The 23946-nt window shown below is 33.7% G+C and overlaps 3 protein-coding genes across 5 annotated transcripts in view; 2 read left to right on the top strand and 1 right to left on the bottom strand.

Annotated features, from left to right (window-relative positions):
- LOC134840387 (uncharacterized) overlaps positions 1-15039 on the bottom strand; it is a 37248-nt gene extending 22209 nt beyond the window's left edge. The window contains exons 1-2 of the mRNA XM_063856165.1: positions 14904-15039; positions 14146-14323 (exon numbers count right to left, since the gene is read on the bottom strand). Of these exons, the coding sequence (XP_063712235.1) occupies positions 14146-14323; positions 14904-14960 (235 nt within the window). The 5' untranslated portion in view covers positions 14961-15039. The remainder of the gene's footprint in view (positions 1-14145; positions 14324-14903) is intronic.
- The window catches only part of LOC134840382 (cholinephosphotransferase 1-like), a 157473-nt gene that overhangs the window by 47127 nt on the left and 86400 nt on the right, over positions 1-23946 (top strand). The gene's annotated exons all lie outside the window — the stretch shown is intronic.
- Positions 447-8764, top strand: LOC134840383 (3-alpha-hydroxysteroid sulfotransferase-like). 3 transcript variants are annotated; one of them, XM_063856154.1, is made up of 4 exons: positions 447-509; positions 836-1412; positions 1867-2023; positions 8529-8764. In XM_063856154.1, exons 2-4 carry the CDS (start codon positions 841-843, stop codon positions 8676-8678), a joined length of 879 nt encoding a protein of 292 aa, XP_063712224.1. In that variant the 5' UTR covers positions 447-509; positions 836-840; the 3' UTR covers positions 8679-8764. The 3 variants fall into 3 exon arrangements, with proteins under 3 accessions (XP_063712224.1, XP_063712223.1, XP_063712225.1); XM_063856153.1 differs by having other exon boundaries at positions 450-702; positions 783-1412; XM_063856155.1 differs by having other exon boundaries at positions 451-509; positions 1046-1412.

Raw genomic sequence — 23946 nt, 5'->3', positions numbered from 1 at the left:
GACTAATAAAAGAACATTTTTTTCTCAATTTTTCGGAAATTTTGGGTTTTTTTTGGAAAATTATGCTAGTTATATAAAATTCATAGAATAAAATTGTATGATTAGAAATTTTCCGAAAAAAATCAATATTTTTTCTCAATTTTGCGGTCTCTAAAATGGTTTTCAATACCCTTAATCTTTTTAAATCAATTATGAACTTATCTTCATACTTATTTTCAAAGTTTTTTGTCGCGAAAAAAAAGCCTTTTTCTGAAAAAATGCATTCCTACAATTTTCGTAGAAACTGTATGACTAGCATAGTGACCGGAATTTTGCTTATGTGGAGGTCAACACGGGGTAATGGTTTTTACTATCTCTAGTAAATGTAGATTGAGATCAGTGAACTTTCCAAAATAAATGTCAATTGATACATTAAATTAGATGTAGTTATTTCATTTGTTGGAGTTCAAAGTTCTCAGTAAAGAGTGCGGTCAAAATATAGACAAACTTTGTTTTAGACTCGTCAGAAAGTATAGACAAATAAAAATATAAACCAATCAAAATCGAGATAAGAAAAAAAACGTCCGAAAAAATCATAAAAATACTTTATGACATGTCTAATTTGTGACCTGTATATTTTTGCTTAATCTTTGACCTTTCTAACCTCTCAGTACATAGTTTTAAATTTACGCTTCACTATCATATTATTGCTTTTGCCAACTCGTAAGTTTTCTGCGTTATCTTCTTAATCTTTTTTGACTTTTTCGTTTTGACTGGTGAAACGTCTGAGCTTTTTGATTCAGGTAACGGTGTTTTTTTTCTATTCTGATTTGGCAATAAACCCTGGCAAAATCAGGTGGAATGGCAACAGAAAATTTTCACATTTCTCTTAAATCGTTCAAATTGGAAAACGTCCTATTCGAAGGACCCTTCACAGAAAACTCGATTTTATCGACCAAAACTTTCAAAAGCTTACCTAGCGACATTTTTCTGACAACTTATCCTAGAACTGGAACCACATGGATGCAAAATATTCTTATTGGTTTAATTTTTGAACCCGAAACAGTTGCGACTACAGGCGCAGAGGAAATGGGAAGAATGTTTCCATTTATGGAGCACATTTCATCCTTCTTCGGAAATAGCGGATACGAACGCGCCGAATCGATGACGACAACTCCTCGGCTTTTTAAAACTCATTTGCCGATTCATCTGGCGCCGCAAGATATTTTCACCGAGAAACGAAAAAACATCGTAGTTGTTCGAAATCCGAAGGACACGGCTATTAGTTATAACACATTTTACATGAAAAAACCAGTTCTGAAAGATTTTTACAGATGTGAAAACTTGGAACAGTTTCTGGACAAATTTTTGGAAGGAGAAATTTTATATGGAAGTTGGTGGAAGTGGACAAAAGAGTGGATAACAGAAGCCAGGTAAAAAAAATTGAAACGTTCATTTTGAACTTGAACGGTCTCAAAAAACGGTCAACAAAAGATTTTGAAAAATACCTCTCGAGAAAATCCAAGATCCACGCCTCTATATATGTGCAGTTCGAGTTAAAATTCAAGTGTCCACGTTCATAATTCCCTCTTTGCTGCAAATTGCTAGCAGGCGGTTTTTTGTGATCTTATTTGTTTTCAATCGCTCGGCTTTTTCTACGACTCAATTTTATATGTTAGAATGGCTCAGTAAAATTCAAATATTCAAGGTCACAAAAAACAAATCGCCTGCAGTCCAGTCAATTTGTAGCAGGAGGGACTTCTGACCGAGAACAACAATTTTATCTCAAGTCTGAAAGTATTGAAAATTATTAAAGAACAGCGTTTAAGATTGTCTCAGGGTTATGGAAATTAAAGAACAGCTTCTCTTGATTTTAAATGCTTCCAGAAGTCATCCAGAAAACATCTTAGTGCTCCATTACGAAGATATAGCATTGGACTTCGCTGAAGCTGTGAACAAAATGTGCCTCTTTCTGAATCTTCCAATTCTTAGCGATGTCAAATTAGACGAGCTGCGCATATTGACTTCAATTGATGATATGAAGGTAAAAAGCAAAAAACAGGGTTAAGTTCATAGAAAAAGTGATAAACAGATGAAAAATTTCAGTAATTCTTCTGAATTTTCCATTTTTTATTCTGAATAGGTTTGTTTAATGCCTTGAAGCCAAACAATCTGCGGAATTGATTTAATATATACAGTTATTCCCGTTCAAAGTTGGAACAAAATAATTTACATACTGCACTATAACCAAAAAAAATTACAGATGAAAAATGAATAAATCCCCGCAGTTCAAGGGTATGTACAAGATGGTATGAAAAGTACAAATAGTTTTCGTTCAATTGTTGTCAAAAATTTTATCGAATTCCTCTAAATCATTCAATGCTACCAATATTGGTCTAATTAGCAAAAGGGCAACTGGCGTAAGGAAATTGGAAGGATACTACGACTGGTTAAATGGTGAGTAGTATCTTTCGGTCAATCTGTCGCCTAGGATAACTACCAATGTGACCGATGGCCCTTTTCCGACACTTTATCAAAAAAGCGTCTCTTTTCGAAAAAGTTCGAGAGATTACTTTTTCTCCTAGGTCTTGACACTCTCTAAGGTGGCTGCTTTGATGTCGTCTGAACTTCTTCTGGAGACTTTTTTTTGGTCGAATGCCCAATGGTCGGAACCCCGCGTAAGGTATCTTGAAGCCAAGCCGCTCTTTTTCTTTTTCAAATAGCACTATTTCCCCCACTTGACGATCATCTAGTTCTTGTCTAGGATCTTCAATATGATTACAAAAATCGATTTGCGTTCTTTCACCGAGTCTTTTAAAACTTAAAAAAATCTTCGATGTAACAATTTGTGAAAAAGAGGTTTTTTATAAAGGACTCCATTAATATCTGGAGTTCATTCGCGTATCCCTTCAATCATGAAGTTCAGTAAAAAGTCCAAAATACTAGTGGTTGCCCCGCCTAATGTGCAAAAAATGCATTGTTTCTTGGTGTTTGATGTTTGTGCTGAATTCTTTCCCCACATGGTTATGTACGAGGAAAAACTTTTGAGATGAAAAAAAAAGCTTTTCTTTGTTTTAAATACTTTCAGATGTCATCCGGAAAACATCTTAGTGCTCCATTATGAAGATATAGCATTCAATTTTGCTGAAGCTGTGAATAAAATGTGCCTCTTTCTGAATCTTCTAATTCTTAGCGATGTCAAATTAGACGAGCTGCGCATAATGACTTCAATTGATGATATGAAGGTAAAAAGCAGAAAAGTTGAAAGCATTTTAATCAAACAGGGTTAAGTTCATAGAAAAAGTGATAAACAGATGAAAAATTTCAGTAATTCTTCTGAATTTTCCATTTTTTATTTTGAATAGGTTTGTTTAATGCCGTGAAGCCAAACAATCTGCGGAATTGATTTAATATATACAGTTATTTCCCCTTCGAAGTTGGAACAATAAAATTTACATACTGCACTATAACCAAAAAAAAATTTACAGATGAAAAATGAATGTATCCCCGCAGTTCAAGGGTATGTACAAGATGGTATGAAAAGTACAAATAGTTTTCGTTCAATTGTTGTCAAAAATTTTATCGAATTCCTCTAAATCGTTCAATGCTATCAATATTGGTCTAATTAGCAAAAGGGCAACTGGCGTAAGGAAATTGGCAGGATACTACGACTGGTTAAATGGTGAGTAGTATCTTTCGGTCAATCTGTCGCCTAGGATAACGACCAATGTGACCGATGGCACTTTTCCGACACTTTATCAAAAAAGCGTCTCTTTTCGAAAAAGTTCGAGAGATTACTTTTTCTCCTAGGTCATGACACTCTCTAAGGTGGCTGCTTTGATGTCGTCTGAACTTCTTCTGGAGACTTTTTTTTGGTCGAATGCCCAATGGTCGGAACCCCGCGTAAGGTATCTTGAAGCCAAGCCGCTCTATTTCTTTTTCAAATAGCACTATTTCCCCCATTTGACGATCATCTAGTTCTTGTCTAGGATCTTCAATATGATTACAAAAATCGATTTGCGTTCTTTCACCGAGTCTTTTAAAACTTAAAAAAATCTTCGATGTAACAATTTGTGAAAAAGAAGTTTTTTATAAAGGACTCCATTAATATCTGGAGTTCATTCGCGTATCCCTTCAATCATGAAGTTCAGTAAAAATAACAAAATACTAGTGGTTGCCCCGCCTAATGTGCAAAAAATGCATTGTTTCTTGGTGTTTGATGTTTGTGCTGTATTCTTTCCCCACATGGTTATGTACGAGGAAAAACTTTTGAGATGAAAAAAAAAGCTTTTCTTTGTTTTAAATACTTTCAGATGTCATCCGGAAAACATCTTAGTGCTCCATTATGAAGATATAGCATTCGATTTTGCTGAAGCTCTGAACAAAATGTGCCTCTTTCTGAATCTTCTAATTCTTAGCGATGTCAAATTAGACGAGCTGCGCATAATGACTTCAATTGATGATATGAAGGTAAAAAGCAGAAAAGTTGAAAGCATTTCAATCAAACAGGGTTAAGTTCATAGAAAAAGTGATAAACAGACGAAAAATTTCAGTAATTCTTCTGAATTTTCCATTTTTTATTTTGAATAGGTTTGTTTAATGCCGTGAAGCCAAACAATCTGCGGAATTGATTTAATATATACAGTTATTTCCCCTTCGAAGTTGGAACAATAAAATTTACATACTGCACTATAACCAAAAAAAAACTTACAGATGAAAAATGAATGTATCCCCGCAGTTCAAGGGTATGTACAAGATGGTATGAAAAGTACAAATAGTTTTCGTTCAATTGTTGTAAAAAATTTTATCGAATTCTTCTAAATCGTTCAATGCTACCAATATTGGTCTAATTAGCAAAAGGGCAACTGGCGTAAGGAAATTGGAAGGATATTACGACTGGTTAAATGGTGACTAGTATCTTTCGGTCAATCTGTCGTCTAGGATAACGACCAATGTGACCGATGGCCCTTTTCCGACACTTTATCAAAAAAGCGTCTTTTTTCGAAAAATTTCGGGAGATTACTTTTTCTCCTGGGTCTTGACACTCTCTTAGGTGGCTGCTTTGGTGTCGTCTGAACTTCTTCTGGAGACTTTTTTAGTCGAATGCCCAATGGTCGAAACCCCGCGTAAGGTATCTTGCAGCCAAGCCACTCTATTCCGTTTTTAAATAGCACTATTTCCCCCATTTTTTGATCATCTAGTTCTTGTCTAGGATCTTCAAATTGTTTAGAAAATCGATTTGCGTTCTTTCACCGAGTATTTTAAAACTTTAAAAAACTTTCGATGTAACAATTTGTGAAAAATATGTTTTTTTTATAAAGGATTCAAATAAAAACTGGAATTCATTCACGTATCCCTTTAATCATGAAGTTCACTAAAAATCCCAAATACTAGTGGTTTACCCGCCTAATATGCAAAAAATGCATTGTTTCTTGGTGTTTGATGTTTGTACTAGATTCTTTCCCCACATTGTTATGTACCAGGGAAAATTAAGAGTGAGGATCGTCGGCCATCAAATTGGCCGTTTTACTAGGCTTTTGGTGATAAAAAAAGTTTTGCATCGATAAGGTCTTGAATTAGGGCATCCGTTGGGCTGATAGTAGATAAACAGTGTTTTTTTTCTTCAATTTCGCTTATTTTTTTCACGGATAAACACTTCCCTAATCCATTCGGCTTCTTCCGCTTCCCTTACGTTTTAAGTACCAGCTTAATCTGTGAGAGCCCCCAGAACTGTTTGAAGGATTCGCTATCCCTCTGTTTTCTATTAGGAAGATTTAATTCTCAAACATCGTGTTTGGAGGATTATTAAAAGCGGTATTGAGCAGTTTCTAATAAATTCTAATTAGCTAAATCTTTGACCCATGGGTTTTTCTGTGTGAAGATCGCTTCGCCTTAGTTATCTGTTGTTTGTTGTTCTAGGCTCATCTCATCCCGTTGAACTTTTTGTTCTCTTCGTCTATACGCTTCTACTCCGCGGATCACTCGCCTTCATGAAGTTTTTATTTCTCGTTCCACCATCGACTCTACTTGTGTCCAACTCGCTACCTTGGTGTTGTTCCAGGATAGGGATTTGATTTGTCGGTATTTGCGGTCGGTCTAGATTTGCAGAAACCTCAATTCATTTTTTGCCTTGATTACCAAATTTGCATCGGTCGCTCTATTGTGTGATTAGGCCAGAAGGAAAAAATTCCCGCAAGTTTGATATTTTGACTAAGCTATCATAAAATGTTGTCTTGCTATATAGACTTACCCACAAACATTTACCCTACTTTAAAAGACTAAAACAAGAGTCTGGAACTGTCTGGTAAATAATCAATTCTCGAGATCATTTGATCCAAAATACAAAACAAGTCACGCTAGTGACAAATTGGGCGATTTAACAAAAGAATTTAGCTGCGCTACTCAAACAAAAGAGCTAAGTTGCGGTGCAACTGAAAAAAACAATGGTGGCCTGAATTAAACAATGAATTTGGCGGCGCGACTTTAGAAAAGACTTTGGATCGGCCTTAAAAAGTTGTGGGTTACGGCGGATTTTTTTCTATCGCATCGCTGTGAAATTGACAGTTTTTGTTGCACCTGCCAAATTTGGGTCACGCTGTTCTTATTTTAAGGTGTGAATCTCGGCTGAGACCAGCCGCTCAAAACAGGCTTCAAACTTGGTGCGAAACATTGACTAGGACGGCAAAGATTCCAATGCATATACATGTATTTTGTTTGTAATTTTAATTCAGCATATAATTTGAAATACGAAATTCTGAACTGGTATTCGAAGCTGATAAGCTGTGACTCATCATTGGTATTTCGATTCCGTGCTGCAGAAAAGGTTTACTGCTTTTTTTCTGTATTCCCTTACCAGCCAACTCCACAGGCTTAACGCCACTGAGCAACCAGTGGGTCTACTAATGCTTCGTGAGAAAAAAGTTTACATATTTTACTTGGGAGTTTGGGTGCACTTTTTCGGAAGAAGTAGCAGCTTTTTTTGTTAGAATTTATATGGCCCAAATCTGATCTATGACGTACTTTAAAAATTGGAATATAATGCTCAAATTTGATTGGTTGAAATTAGTTTCGGCAAATAACAATCTGGATACTCAATAAAAACAGAAACTCGAGAAACAATTCGACAATTTTGGGCTGTCTAAAAGAAAAGACACAAAATATAAACTGTTTAGCTGAAACTTTTTAACAACAAAATTTTCAGAATTCGGCAACAACTGTATGAGAACACAAACCTGCCCGCTTCAGGACAAAACCCTCAATGTCCCGACTACCTCTTGACTACAATCAAATAACAGTGCTATATTTCATTAGAGTCGTTAGGGAGAACGGTTACTCCAATTTAGAGCAAAATACATAAATCTTATTTCCGATTTATGCCTACGATTTATTGCCTACAAATGTTCTCAAATAATTAGAAAAATTTAGTGAACTATACATTTTGAACTGATTGACTTTTTCCCTCGAAAATTTAAAATATAAAGTGTAAAAAATTCAGTCAAGGAAATTAATTTGAACAACGAGTTTGTCTGAATATAACATTTTTGGGTGCAAGAGTGTTTCGTCTCATATAAATTTTTTGCATTAGTTACGCTGAAATATGAAAAAAAGTTTGTATGAAATAGTATGCGTGCGTTAGTATGCAAAATTTGGAACAAAAACTGGGATCGGACGACCATGAAACGTATCAGGATTGTACCTATGAATGCAAGCGGTGCAATAGGCTATCTGATGTTTTCAACTTTGTCCAACTTCCCTAAAAAAATGGAAAAAATGAAGAATAGGGGGTTTGATTGGCTAAGAACATATTAAAATTTGGCCCAACTTATTTTGAAAGAAAGGGCAAACAACACTGCTCGTATCAAGGCGAAACCCTGAATGTTCCGATTGCGTTTTATTTTTTCTGGAGTAATTTTAAAAAAATCCTTCCACGCGCTATGTTAAATACAAAGTGATCCATTTTGCAATTAGCAAAGTATTAAATAGACCAAAGAGCATACCCAAAACCAATTTGGAACAATTTTTAATACGGATTAATCCTTCTCTAACGCGTTAATAGCATGAAATTTATCGCGCATGAATTGTCCCAACATAGCAATTTTTAAAACCCCATAACTTTACAAAACTGTTTACCGGTGAAACATCTTTTACATTTGAGCTCAAGGAAACAGTATGTTTCGAGTGATATTTTAAAAAAAATCCGTCAAAAATTGCTAGTTCAAAAATTCCAAGTCGAAATTTATCTGGAGAAAAAAAACCACCCGAGCACAAATGTTCCCTCACTTTTTCCGGATCTACTTAACAAGTATCTTCCTTTCAGGAGAGTAAATTTTCAACTTTGATTGTCTGAATAAAGGAAAACTACCCCGAGTTTAGATCTTCTAATACTTTGCATAATTGGTGAAAAACTTGCTGTTTCTTAAAAAAAATTATTCGTTAGTACAAACGATCAAAAAAATCAAATGGAAAAATTGTTTGTGCGTACTAAGGTTATAGCTCATCGCTATTTCTATGTTGTATTTGAAGTTTGAAAAGTGACCTCTTGTTCATAGGCGAGATATGAGCCCACTGGTAGCTACTTGATCAATGCAGGTGGATCGGGTGGATGGGAGGCTCACTTTTCAGAAGGCTACAGACAAAAGTTTGACAAACTTACCAGAGAAAACTTCGGACACTTCCCATTTGTAGATAAGTTTTTATGAACTGAACTTGTTATCAAAATAAGAAACGTAATTTAGGTTCCTCGTGGTGAATGTGATGAGAATGCTTTGTGGTTATTTCTTCTAGCTGTAACCTGGAAATGCTAACTTCAATTTAATATTTTACTCTAAATAATTTGGCGTAGACAATTGGCATATGAAGACGGTTTTCAGTTTATTTTTATTGGAAAAGGACGTTTTTGGCGTAGAACGTTTTTGTTTTCAAGACACATGAACCGTCTCAGAGCACGCTCCCAATAAACTGCATATGGTAACATACTTAAATGTTGTAATCATAACCAATTATCTTGGAAAACGTAACCAAGTATTTTTTAGCCACATCATGGATTCAAGGCCATTATAACAGTTTGTTTTCGAAAAAAAAGAAACCATCATAATCCATCATAATACATTTTCGATATAATCAATTACTTTTTTGTTTTCAAAATCCATGGACTTCGATTTTTTTTGCAGATTCTAACTGTTTAATCTTTCTGGAAAACTGGAACCCAAATGAACACCCGAAGCCCCTCACCGTTCATCAACTCCGAAACTGTTCTCTTCGCCCCAGTTTAACGCCCCCCATTTATCGTACTACACGTATAGGGGTGAAGAGAGTAAACCAGAGGGTAGTAAAAACATAACATATTCTAAAAATGCGATTGGTTTTAACAAAATGTGAAGTTTATTGAGACAACAAAGTAACTAACTAAAGTTTAAAACGATTACAAACAAATAAAAACAGAACTTAAGAAGAGATAAGCATTGATTTAAAAAATCATAATCGAATGAAAAAAATTACATTGCTTTCGATAAAAAGTTCGAAAATAAGTTGAAAATATTGTTTTTTTTATTGTTTTCAAAAATAGTAACATTATAATCAGGTTTTCATATATTACAGTATTTTTTCCAGTTCTCAATATAAAAATTTTGTTTATAGAATATAGATAATCAATATTATTGAGTATTATCCCAGAAACTCCAGATCACGTTTTGTCGAAGGGTAGGGAGAATAGGCGTTTTTATTTTTTAAGGCAATTTTGGCTAATTTTCTGACTGATTTTTGAATCACTTTGTTAAAATCTGGACCAGACAATTGAAGTTTTTTCAATCTGCGTACTCTAAAGAGGCTGGGCATGAATTGAGTCATATTTCGCATATCAGTAGACTTACAGAAACGAATTTTACGTTTTTTTTCGTGTTTGGAACTTTCAAGTAGTGGTATTAATGAAGCCAAAATTGGCATGCTATGGTAGACCTGAGCCTACAGGTCAAAAGAGAGGTAGTCCTCATGCACTATCATTGCCATGGCTATGGATTGAACACTGGATCTGGTGTTTTCATGCTAGAACAGATTGTTCCCGGTAGGAATCGTACAAAAATTGTAAAGGAGAAAATAGTCGAAGAGCCAAAAACCAATCTTTTAGTGCTTAGATCAGAAATATTCTAAGCAATAGAACTTTGATCCAACTTCTTTGACTTGCCAATTATGAATTATAACACTGTCCTACATTGACTCATAAGAATTGAAACAACGAACACAACATTTTGAATAGTCTTTTTAATGGCTGAGCTTGTCATTCAAACCTCTGAAAAATTCATCGCTCAAATTGTGCCTGACATGAAAGACCTAACTTAGAACATTACACAGAATACAAGGTTTTAAAGCGAATTTCGTGTTTTTTTAGCAAGCAATTTTCGACGAATTTTTTTTATATCATTCAAAAGATATATTTAATCTGAGCTCAAACTTAAAAAGATACTTATATTGTTATTTGTTTGTTCCGACTTTCGATGACAACGGAAAATTTATGCTCGGTGTGGTTTTTTTTATTCAGTCAATTTTCGCCGATGAAAATAATAGTTTTCTGCAAACATTTTTCATACCCCATTGCAGATATCAACTCCTTAAGGTCAAAAGTACAAAGATATTTTACCTCCGATAATTTTTTGTAAAATTGTGGGGGTTCGAAAATTGCCAAATTGGCCATGTTCTGGACTAAATTATGCGCGTTTTGAAGAACTTTTTCATAATGCTGAAAGCGTAACGCGAAATATTTATGCGTAACGAATTATTGCACTCAACAAAATCGATTCAAATTGATTTGAGGCTTGCTAGCTAATTAATGTATTACTTTCATACGACTCAACATTTCACACTTTAATATTGTCCAAAATTTACAGGTTTTCAATATTTTCTTTTCCCAAAAACTCTTCGATGTGAATTAAGGGACAGTCGGAAAATTCAGGGCTTTGCGCTATAATAAGAGCACTTTTGTTAAAAGTTACCTTTGTTTAAAGTTTGCCAATTTGGCCAATTCGGGACAACTGACGGGCGGTATATTGCGTAAAAATAATGCATATGCGGAGATTGAATTCGTATTAGAAAACGTTCCAAATTGGTTTTGGACATGCTCTTTGTTCGTTTTAACACTTTGCTCTTTGCAAGTTATTTTACTCTGTAGTTAATATAGCGCTTGGGGGAATAATTTTCATAAAAACGAATAAAAAATTTTGAAATTCGTTCAGTTTTTTTTTTGAAAATTAGCCCAATTGTTTTGTTTTCTCTTATTCCGTAGAAATTAAAGTGCAATCAGAACAATAACAACTTCGCCTTGACACGAGTGGTTTGTTGTTCCGAATGTTGAGAAAAAACAGAATAGTGTTCTGAAGAAAACTGAATATTTATGCTAGGTATTGTTTTTTTATTCAGTCAACCAACTTTTTCCGATCGATATAATAGTCTTCAACAACAATTTTTTATACCTCATCAAAATCAAAGTTACTGACTTCCAGATTTTAACTGTACCTCCGAGTATTTTTGTTAAATTCTAGGGGTTTGAAAATTGCCAAATTGGTCATGTTCTGCGCTAATTTACGCGCGCTTTGAAGAATTTCTTCATATTGCTGAGAGCTTAACGCAAAATAATTATTTGTGGCGAAATATCTCGCACAACAAAATCGTTCTAATTTGAATTGAGGCTAGCTTATCGAATCGGTCGCATTAATTTCAAACGAATCAACTTTTCACACTTTGATATTTTCTAAACCTTATAGGTTTTTATAATTTTCTTTTCCCAAAAACTATTTGATATGAATAAAGGGACAGTCAGAACATTCAGGGCTTTGCACTGATATACAAGCAGTCTTGTTTATGCTTGGTGTAGTTTCGGTCATTTTCCGTCTATAGACGGAGTTGTTTTATTTAATTTTTTTACACCATTGAAAATATTGACTCCTTGTATCAATTTGTAAAAAAATGTGATACCTAAATTGTGTTTTGCAAAGTTTTGAGGGTTTGAAAACAGCCAATATTGCCATGCTAACTGAGTAAATTATATGCGCTTTGAAGTTTTTTAAATCATAATGAAAGCTCATTGTAATGTTCTCCATAACAAAATCGCTCCAAATTGAATTGAGGCTAGCTAATTGGTCCTACTAGTTTTGTACCACTAATATTTTCACACTTAAGCTTCGATACTGTCCAAAATTTATCGTTTTCCATTACTCTCCAATACTCTCTAATTGTCTTACCAAACATTATTCGAGACCAATTAAAGGGCTGTCGAAACATTCAGGGCTTTGCCCTGATAAATGAGCAGTCTTGTTCCTTTTTATGGTAATTTTGCTCTCAATTTGGGTAAAAATTAGACAAAAAATGAGAACAAAAATTATTGTTAGTTGGACCAGATTTCAGAAGACGCAAATTCGTTGCAAAAATTGAGCTCAAATGTTTACTCCAAAATGGTTCATTTTGAATTTTTAATCAATTAAAGTTACGCTGAAACTATCGGGTAAAATTGCGGAACAAGTTAATTAAAAAAGTTTTATATACCGCGAAAGACCTTTACATTGGAGTAATTTCGAAAAAGTTGAACCAACAAAAACAATTTTGCTTGATAGCCAAAAATGGCCCATTTTACAATTTTTATTTAGAGTCAGTGTGAAAACGATTTGCGCAAAATGTAAGCGATTAGGGCCGAGTTTAGTTTTCTGGGGCTAGTAGTTTCTTCTTGATATAACTTGCTCAGCGTTTGACTCGGCTGTTTGAGCGCAATTTTGACTGATCAAAAAAACCACAAACGACACACTTTTGGTATTCAATTTGGGCACAAAGTTCCTTTAAAAAGTTTCACCGTATAATTGCGGCTGATTTCTCAGCAATTTTTGTCTTCATCTTTTCCTGATCGAAAAAAGCACATAGAGATTTTTAAGTTTTCCTCGTTTTTAGCAGGTCTTAGCAGGTGCACTACAATTTATTCAACATTTTCTCTACATTATAAGGCCAAAAAATGCACTGGATAGGCGGAAATTTTGATTTCTGTAGGTCACTTGAATCCACAGACAAGTCTTTAAACTTATTCGAAAGTGTAAATGGGCTCCACTTAGACAAATTCCTTGGATTTCGGCTCTCAAATACTTGTGAGGTAATTTTTTTTGGCATTTTAGTTTTGTCTCGGGTTCCACAACAAGCGAGTTTGCGGATTCTGCTTACAATTTGCGAATTCCACTAACAATTTGCGGATTTAGCAACTGCGTGATTGTGCTATACACCTATTTTTATTTGCGTGTTGGTTCCAGAAATTTTCACGGGTTCCGCAAATTTTGTTGTGGATTTCGCAATTTTGGAATTCTCAAATTCGTCTGTTTTTGGAGCAATTTTGGGCATTACAGTGTTTTAGCTATTTTTTTATAATCCAAAACCGCAACGAAGATCAAATAAAACTAGCAATTTTGCAAACTCCGCGACAAATCTTTTTTGACCTGTTGTGGAATCCGCTCAAAATTCAAAAAAATCACAGATTGGCCTCGTAATATAAACAGTATGAAACCAAACAAGACTGCTCGTATCAGGGCAAAACTCTGACCATATCTAGCAAGGTTAATAGACTAGAGTTGACTTTTTTAAGAAAAAAATAGGATAAAATTTTCAAAAAAAGAAAATTCTTGAAAATTTGTTTCGAGATTTTTGTCAAAGTCATCACCCCACAAGCTATCTAAAGTACAAAGTGATATAATTCGCATAGAGCAATGTATAAAATACACTAATAAGCATGCCTCAATTCAATTTGGAACTATTTCTAAAATGGATTAAATCTCCGCTTATGCATTAAAAGCTCGAAGTATATAGCGCGGTAATTGTCCCAAATTTGCCAAATTGGGACAACTAACCCTCATAACTTTATGAAAAAAAAAATTTCTTAGATGAGTTTAAAAAATTTTTGTCAAAAACGGCCAATAAGAAAAGCAAATTTGTGTGGAGAAAAAAATCACCCCGAGCACAACTATTTGGTCAATTTCTTCGAAAATAGTCGGAACAAAATATTTGAGTGATTAATTTCAACACTGAGACAAATAAGCCAATCAGAATCTAATTTAGAGAAGCTCAGAAAAAGCTGCTTGTTTGCAGCTGTTTAAACATTCGCTTCTGACATGAGAAATAACCCCAAATTAAATACTGATAACTTACCATCATCGTCTACCTTGTCGATGATTTCTTTTAAGTCTCGTTCGCTCATGTGTTTGCCCATGATCTTCATGGCCTGTCCCAACTCACTGGCATCTATACTGCCACTTTGGTCAGTGTCGAAGGCATCGAAGGCCGCTCTCAATTCGCCGATCTGCTCCGAAGACAGCGCAGCCACAAGCTGAAGAATTATTGATAATACTCGATTAGAGAAAAAAATCTGCTAATTACTTGCTCAAATCATGGCAGTAACAAAAGTAAAACGTCTTAAATCACATTGAACCGAAGTGGACCCGGGATTTTTCTTTTTTGGCAGACTAATTTGGTTTTCCGAGGTCTCCCAAAAAAACTCCAGGTGAGTTTTAAAAACCGGCCGAAAATGTGGTCTCTGAGATTTTTATAGAAAGCTTCAACCAAATAACTCGCTTTTCTATAATACATATTAGCGCCAAAGGAGCTATTAGCAAAAGTGCAGGGTCGGGTTTCAATCTGCCAGTTACCATAGAATGATGTGCGTTGAATTCACTTTCAGAAAAAAAAAACAATTTACAAATCAGAAGTGTTTTAAAAGTGTTTTAATTTTGAGGATTATGATTATGTTTCAAGGGACTTTGAAATCCGGTTCTATACTATAATCAAGATTGATTTATATTGATTATAATCATGATTGGTTTTTCAGAACATGCCGGATCATATCTCGACCGATTGAACCCGATTGGGTGTAGATAGAAAAAACGCATGAGTGATAAGGAAAAACTTACATCGTCGATGTATGCCTGATCACTTAATGAGCCACGTTTTTTCGAGAGTCTTGACATAATCAAACTTAAGCTGAACAGTTTTTCATAAGAGATTTGATTATTTAATTCGTTGCTTTTGCATTAACTTGTGCAAGAACGTGACCAATTGTGATTAAGAAAATTGCAAAAATCACGTAAGATTTTCATTATATGGTATGAGACTAGGGGTCCGATAATCTGCTTCGTATACCGTTTAAGCGTTAACAAAATCAAACTATGAAGAATTTTCACGGTGAATTTTCAGCCTTTAAAAACGATTTAGAACAGCATATAGCATTAAAAATTCTAGTCACAGTAAACTTTACAGGTGGCTGACTTTAATCTTTGCTCAATCTCAGATAAAAGTGTTTTGACTATAATGCATTTAAAGTTTCAAGCTTAAGTTTGTGTGTTTTTTGTCAATTTTTTCAATGTTAGACTTGAAAGTAAGTACATGAAAAGTACACAAAAACATAATAATAATAGAAAGTTCAAAAACTTTTTTTTATTGAAACTGAAATTTCGTCATTTAAGAGTCCTCCCCTAGTCGATCAAGGGAGGTTATCTTGCAAAATCTTGCTTGATAATCTCCTTTAAATATAACTTTTTCAAGGCAAAAAACCTTTATAAATATGATTTTTAGAAAAAAAAACTTTCACGCGAAAATAACCTATAGCGTTTGTGTAGGAAGTGTAGTCATAACACTTAAATACTTAGATAAATGAACAATTGAAAAAAAGAGAAAGTTTAACCGCATAAAATATGAACATAAAGGTTTATCTTGTTTATGTGAACATAAAAATATCTCGAGCTAACTGACTCTTTTGATCAAAATTTTGACATATATAAGAAAAAAATTAAATCTTAATTGCTAGAATTGGAAAATTATAAGCATTAATTAAAACAATGAAAAATATTTTTGAAAATCTTAATTAATCACAATCTGAGACTTTTTACTTTACGAAAGCAGAAAAAAGAGCACATAAATGAGTATTTGAAAACCTGATCAATTTAATTTTTTTATGTGAACTTAAACTCGGAATTTTTCGTGACCGTAGTCGAATTGGATCTCTGCGGTGTTTTTTGGCGTTCAGAAAAAATAATTGTGAAAAGTTTTGTAGTGCGTTATCTTGCAAAGAAAACCTCAATCTTGAAAGATTTTGCAAGATACCCTTCCTTTTGCCAGATCTTCTAGATATCCCTCATTTGCAAGAAGGTTGTAAGATATTGCAATATAACTTTCCTTGGTCGTCAAGAGTATGTTAAAATAATTTCAAAAATCTGTTAAATTTGAATTTTTTTTTTCAAATTGATAAACTAAAAATTTTGCATACTTTCTGACAAAACCCAACTAAAAAAGGGTGGGTTTTTTTTTCTTCAGACAAATTTCGACTTTTTAACTAGCCATTTTTGACGGAATTTTTTTATATCATTCGAAAAGTATTGTTGTCTTGAGCTTAAATTTGAAAAGATATTTCACCTGTGATCATTTTTCGTGAAGTTATGGGGGTTTAAAGATTGACATTTGGCAAATTTAGGACAATTAACGTGTGATATATTTCGCGCTATTAACGCGTAAGCGGAGAGTTAATCCGTCTTAGAAATCGTTCCAAATTGGTTTTGGCCAATTTAGGACAATTAACGTGTGATATATTTCGCGCTATTAACGCGTAAGCGGAGAGTTAATCCGTCTTAGAAATCGTTCCAAATTGGTTTAACGAAGCTTATTTGCCATAATTGATTTGTTACAACTAGCGAAATCTATCCTTTTGTACTTTATATGGTGTGACGGGGGATGAGCTTCATAAAAAATTTCTAATTTTTGAAGAAAAAAATTTTCATTAGTTTTTTTTTACATTTGATTTTATAATGTTATTACTGCTCCATAAGCCTTAAAAGGCAGTCGGAACATTCAGGGCTTCGCCCTGATACGAGCAATCTTGTTAAATTTGTATTGAAAATTGTATATTTGATCCACAAGAAATATTAGAGGCCATTCCATGAAACATTTAGCAATAGCCTTTCAATTTAAGCAATATATCAGTTTTCTGTTAGCGTCGGATCATCAACTACATGTTGGAGTTTTATATTCGCTTCGTTTATATTTTTTATTTTGCAAAAGAATCCGAGTAACAGAAGCTGAAAGTTCAATACTTATAAGCCTGATAGTTTCTTTCGAAGTCTGTTGAACTTGGATTTGTTTCTGTTTGATAACATAAAAATTTAGCGTAATTTTTGGCACGAATAGAGTCTTCTTTGAGTTTTGTTATAAGTTATAAGACTTCTCGTATCAGGGAGAAGAGAGGAATACTCTGGGTGTTTTTTCTTTCATTACTAAAAAAAACAATTTATAGAGTAATGTTTGTTTGTTGGTTTGTTTCAACCCCTTTTTTCACAAACAAAAGCGGGGTAGACAACTTTTGTTTCACAATAGACAATTTTTTTAGGTAGTAAAAAAATATTTTGATTAATTTAACGGCGGTAAATCAGGAAGCATCAAGAAATTTTATTCTAGGCAAAATTAAAGTTTTTGGTTAGAGTTGGATCATCAGCTACAACACTGCTTGCTGTTTGGATCAAGATGAAAAGGTAAAAATTCAGTGTGCTATTTAAATTGCGTGAGTTGCAAAACTTAATATAGTTGTTTTGTCAGTCTCTAGCTGTATCGTTGACAAAATCAAACATTAATTCTAAAACGCGTGTGTAGTCTGGTATAACTTGAATCTAAAATGATTTTTTTATGGGTGAGTAATCACAGGTTCCAAAAAGCAAAATCAGTCCCATAGATTCCAAAATTAAGAAGAAAATTCGCACTGACAAGAAACGGAATAATTTTAAATCAAATCATGTAAACAACACAAAACAATTAACTCAATAACTTTTCTTGAGACTTTTATATTTGTTTGGAACATACTCAAAAATTTTTTTAAAAACGTTGGAAATGAAATTGAATCGTAAGATTTTTATTTGACTTTTTATGTTGGTGTTTGGCGTTAAAAGAAACTATGAGTATAATTATCATGTAAAAAATTGTTTGTTTATTCAGTTTTTCAAATTTAAGTTCATTTGTTTTCTTTAATAGAACTGCGCCAAAACATTGATAAAGAGAATCGCTATTAACAAACTTTTGCTGAATTTAATATGTTGCGGACACCCTTGGATTTGCAAATTCAAAAAGGATTCCGTCAAGCAGTTTACGGTAAGAAAAACTCAAAATGATTCCGGTAAGGACCGCAGTAGTTAAGTTTATATAATAATTTTTATAAAATAAACAAATCTAAAACAATTTTTTGCTTCCGTAAAATCTTTTTGAACTTATTCTAAATCAATTTACTTATTTAAAAAGACTACTTTGATTTTCCTGCTGTATAATTTATGTATTAAAATAATTTAAAACGATATTAATTTCAATTTTGTTAGTGCGTGGATATCTTTTCAACAGGTCATAAATTATTTTAGCAAACTTGATATAAAACAGCTAATTTTTTGCGGAGCTGATCGCCACTAAGTTTTGTTTTCACTCCTTTCTTTCGCGACACGATGGCGCAATTGCAGCGGTCAACAATAACTAGGTCAGAACATCATCTTTAAGCGAACGATAGAAATCAGATCTTTGCCCAACTTTTTGAACAATCCTTTATGATGAAAAGACCAAATGTTAAAAAAGGGACCCAATGAACTTTTAGCCAATGAGAATTGAGTACAACTATTAAAAGAATTATAAGAAATTGAAATCATGGAGAACCTATTTTTTTGAAAGGTTGAATTATTATTTATAGCAAGTAAAACATTCAAAATTTTCGTCATGAGAAAAAATAATACAATTTTTTGGTCCGTTACTTCTTTTTTGCCAAGCTGTTTTCACAAAAAGAACGTAATCTATTTTTCAATCGGTCGTGAACTTAAACGCGAAATAATAATAGTTGAACAAAAATTTAAGATTTTTATTCAATGTCACAAAGAAATTTTGAAAACTATTGACAAATATGGAAAAAAAATTAGCTATAAAACCATTATTTATGAAAAATCTGGGACTTGCATTTTAGACCATATTCATTTGTCACCACGAATAATTCAAAATTTGTCGCCAGAAAAAAATTTCAAATGCAAATGTGGTCGATCTCATTCAAATTTTTGGGCTTTGATTCAATAAATATAGCGACAAAAGAAAATTGTAAACGGATCGGAATCATTCCCAAATGGAGACAGAACACTAAAACCTCAGAAAAAAAAACTGCAGCCTAAAAAAAAAAGAATTAAAATTGTTCTTGAGCATTTGCATGGGTGCATCAGGAATGGATATCATTAAAAAACTTAGTTTAATATTAGCTACAAATAACAAATCCATCCTTTGAAAATACTTTAATTTAGTATTCAAAATTTTGAAGAAAAAAACATGAGAATCAGTCAGCTTCAAAAATTTTGAGGTACGTTGATTGCTTAAGTTTTTTTTGCGCATTTGGTCCATCTTTAATGAGAATAGTCCCCAAGTTAACCTGGGTATCGCTCAAGAGGGTATCGCTCTAGTCATATAATTTTATTTCAAAAAGCGATCTTTGCATCAAAGCCACAGTAATAGGATTCAAAATCTTCTGTAGCAAAACTCATATGGGCTTTTCTCAAAACAGAAAAACCAAATGCGCAAAAAATGTAGCCAATAAAAGAAATTTGAACAATTTAAAGCGATTTGCTTTTTTAGCTTATTTTTTGACAGTGTTTTCTCTGCTTATTTTAAAAAGTTTTTGCCAATCAAAAACTTTCAAGCAGCCTCAATTTTTTTCTTCACAAATGATTAAATATGTCTCAACATTTTTTACAAACCATAAACAAAATCTATCATATTTTTTCTTGATGTAGTATATTTTTTAAAATTCACAGGCATACATGAAGATTCAATTTTACTAGTAGTATCAACAAAATACTCTAAAAGGAATGACATTAAAATTGGTACACAATTGAATGAGGAGTTTTTTCAGTATCATTTTTAAGAAACAAATTCAAAGTTTCTATGATTATTATAATTTTGCATGCCAAATATATCATGCCATATAAATTTTTCAACAAAATCTCCAGAAAGAGGCCTCAGAAAGCAGATCAATTGTGAAGCAAAATCAATTTTTCAAAAAAAACATGATTTGTTTAGTAAACTTTGGAGTTTTTCATAACAAAACTAGCCCATGAGTCGAGAAAACAGCTCTACATTAAGCCTAAGAATTCAAATTAAAAACAACAAACTCTACCAGAAGAGATTTGACCAACCTAGGACACGAGCGGCAATTAGGGCTCTTGGCTCTTTGCTAGTTGCATACTTTGCATAATATTCTCACAATTACTTCCATGACAAACCATTCTTATAAAGTCACACGTGTTCCTGACTGTGCCAAGCATGTTACAATAGTTAAGGGAAAAACAAACGCTTAACAACGACACCAACAGTGAAGATAGAATTCCATATGGAAGTTTGTCTGTAGAGCTATTCCGCTTAAGCCTCTGCAGGGACGTGATACAGCTTGATAACCTAAACTCATTCAATCTTTTGAATATTTTTGCAAACAAATTTAATCAGTTGAATTCATTAGTTTCAAATCAATCAAACTAGAAAAAAAAACTCTTCTGCCTTGTCTGGGGCTCGATCTGACTCCTCTGGTTTTTTGGTCAAGTGCTTTCCATTTCACTGACAGTTACTGGTATAGATTCGCTCAATGAATAGCACTCAAAACAAGATGAGAAAATTTTGAAATTATTTTTAATTAGAGAAATACGTGATACCTCTGAAAAGCTGCAGGTCTTTAGAATTTTTAGTTTAAAAGATATGAAAATTTCTATTCAAATTGAATGCAGTATAGGTGTAAATTTAATTTCAAAAATTATAAAACTTTTTCTCTCGGAGGATGAAGATTTGAATCTGTTTACTCAGTTTAAGAGCTTGCAACACATAAACTGAACCAACAACCTTAGTGATTAGATGGAAAAAAAAAACAATTTTGATGACATGTTTCACTGTGACAAAATTAACGAGCCGAGCCATTTTGCAAATATAAAAACTTTTTTGTCTCCTATCGGGATTTGAACTCATTTGGCGTGTGGGACCAACATATATCTGCTAGGCTATGAAGGTATTTAAGAAACCAAAAGTAGAATTTTTTATCGGGAAGTGAGAAGTGTATTCACTTCCCGATAAAAAATTCTACTTTTGTTTTTCCTTAGCTTGGGAAGTAAGTCACAGTTAAAAAAAATGGGGAAAAAAGCAATAACTTTGTAAAAGCAACGAGATTTGTAACGTTCCGGGTCATGTCCATAACAATGAAAACTTGCGGTGGCTCGTTGAAAGTGGACGGAGAAACGCTGACCACCCAGAATGTAAATTTCAAGAAAACTATTAAGAAAATTTTCCAAACTGCCTTTTGAAATTTTGGATAAATTTCAAATAGTTTTCAAAATCGAAACCTAATTGTTTAACAATACGTTTGATACGGAAAGTTAATCATTTGTTGAAGCATGCATGTTGCCTCGGGCTCAATGTTTGAGAACAAATTCTAGCATAAGCGAGTGCATCCAAATCCTCCTCGCTCAGAAAAAGTTTAAATGCATTTCCTATTTTATCACAACGAGTTAATTTGCTTGAAAGTTTCAAAATTTTGTATCTATGCAATTTCTGTTGGAAAATAGTTTATGTTGAACAAAGATGCTTTTTTTTACTGAAATTTGTTCATACAAAAAATTACCCAAAATGACATACGGCTTTCGATATATCGTATAACATGTTACAATTTGAATTATTGGGTGTAAGGTTACGGTAGGCTCTCATCAATTTTTTCCTCAATTAGAAAAAATGCTTTGAATCAAACAAGGTCGTGAGCTTTTTTCTCAAATCATATCCATTTTTACCGCGTGGATGAAAAACTATTCAGCCTGTGTCGAGGGTTTTTTAGTCCAGCGTTTTTTAAAATGTCAAAAAAGCTGAAACCTTCCCATATTCAATCACGTCAGTCGAAAAAAATTGGCTCGTGCTGTTTAAGTTGAACTTTAATTTTTTCGGTCTCAAATTTTCAAACACTACCATTTCCTTTCATAATGGTTGAAGTATAAAAAGCATGGCTCTCACACGTGAATTTGAAAAATAAATGATGTTGATCAATCGTTAATCTGCTTTCTAGTTTTGTTATCAAGCCTCACAATACCATGCGTGACCTCGAAAACGGACTGTCTGGGCAACGTGTGTAAATATGTATACAGAAAAAAACCTGCGCTTATTCTGCTGGTTGGGAATGGAAATCTTGACCGTGCAGCGAATGGCGAAGTCAACGCCCGCCTTGATGTAGCTTGAGCGGATTCAAGTACCTCTGCAAAAAATGTTAAATGAAGTTAGATTTACGCAACCGGAAGCCCCGAGTAACAAAATTAGATAGTTTTAATCTCTGATAAATATACTGAGTGTAATGATCGACATACTTTCGACATGCTAAATGTTTCGACATACTCAATCGACATCCGTTACCTTAAAATTTTGTCGACCGAAGGAATTTAGCTCAATTTCATATTCCACTCGACCCAAGCCGCATATCTTTCGACCAGAGTTGCAGTAAAACTCAACTGCCTCGACCGCAAAAAAAACACATATTTTGTCCTCCAAATATGTGTTTTTTTTTGCAGTCGAGACAGTTGAACTTTACTTCAACTCTGGTCGAAAGATATGCGGCTTGGGTCGAAACATACAGTTAACACCTCAAACACGGACAAACCTTGCTCTAAAATTCTTAAAAATCAAAAATACCTTTTAAGGAGCATCCATTGAGCACATAGAGTTTTGAAATTTGAAATTACAAAAGTCAAGTCGACCCAGTCATGAGTTATCGACCAAGATTCTTTTCAGCAGTGCGCCGAAAAATCTGATCATTATGAAACATTGATAAATCAAGGATTCAGGGATTAATCAATTAGTAGATAGAAAACCAATGCAGACCTGCCTGCAGGCCTATTAGTTTTTGAAACTCAAAATTTCAGAAAATCAAATATTAAAAAAAAACACTTTTTGAACGTTTTTTTTTGCAACAATTATCTCCGAGCTGCGCGTAATGATAGGACTAAAACCTTTTATAGAATCATTTTTGATCGGTTGGGAAAAAAGCAGAGTTGACAGATTTGGACAACCCTAAACCAGAAACTATGAAATGCTTCTCCTAATCAGAAAATGCGCGAAACAGCCAGGACATAAAATGTATGTTGCATTTTAAAGACTACAAATATCGAAAATGATTACCAAAAAGGCGTGGATTAGTTTTTTGCCGGGAGCACCTGAATGCTGGAGGTTCTACTCGAACATCAGCTTTCATTTATTTACTTTTTTGCCGGGAGCACCTGAATGCTGGAGGTTCTACTCGAACATCAGCTTTCATTTATTTACTTCAGTCCGAGCTTCAAAACCGCTCATTGAGTTCTACTTTTCTTCTTAAAATTAGCTTAAGTCACTGAACCGTAATAGGTTGTTATTCTTCGTAGCATCGGGAAAGAATCGTTCGCGAATAATGTTCAAATCTTCCTCCAAGTTTTCGTAGAAAGCGACAAAGTCCAACTTGTTCACGACGTTATCTTTTGCCTTTTTTAGTACCTCCCGCGTAAGGGAATCTGATTGGGAGAACTACACTCAAAAAATGTTAAGGTAAAATTACCCTAAATGAGTTAAGGTAAAAAAAAATTAAGGTAAAATTTACCCTAACATTACCTTAACTTTACCTTAAAAAATTGTTAGGATATATCAATGGCTCTTTTCCAACTACCCCCTTCCCCCAACCAAAATCATCAGAAAACTGAAGCAAACTATTGCAGATCACGGCAGCAATGCAACCGGTCGGAGTTGATTTATACTATTGCTTATTTTCTTTTTATCTGACTTCAAAAGTATTTACCGATCAGATTTTTTAACTAACCCCTCAACACCTTTGGTAAACATTGACTAGCTTTACCATTTAGACAAATCTTCAGACACTTTTTGTTGGATCTTCTAAGTTTTTTGTTGAAAAACCTA

Source organism: Symsagittifera roscoffensis, chromosome 2, assembly GCF_963678635.1.
Source record: "Symsagittifera roscoffensis chromosome 2, txSymRosc1.1, whole genome shotgun sequence".
NCBI lineage: Eukaryota > Metazoa > Xenacoelomorpha > Acoela > Convolutidae > Symsagittifera > Symsagittifera roscoffensis.
The sequence above is the reverse complement of the archived record's forward strand: the minus strand, read 5'-3'. Positions and strand labels throughout refer to the sequence as shown.

What these genes read in the sequence shown, in the direction of transcription:
- LOC134840383 (XM_063856154.1), top strand. Translation starts at nt 841, where the DNA reads ATGGCAACAGAAAATTTTCACATTTCTCTTAAATCGTTCAAATTGGAA. An exon ending in GAGTGGATAACAGAAGCCAG is followed by an intron (nt 1,413 to 1,866) that starts GTAAAAAAAATT and finishes AAATGCTTCCAG; the next exon opens with AAGTCATCCAGAAAACATCT. An exon ending in CTTCAATTGATGATATGAAG is followed by an intron (nt 2,024 to 8,528) that starts GTAAAAAGCAAA and finishes TCTTGTTCATAG; the next exon opens with GCGAGATATGAGCCCACTGG.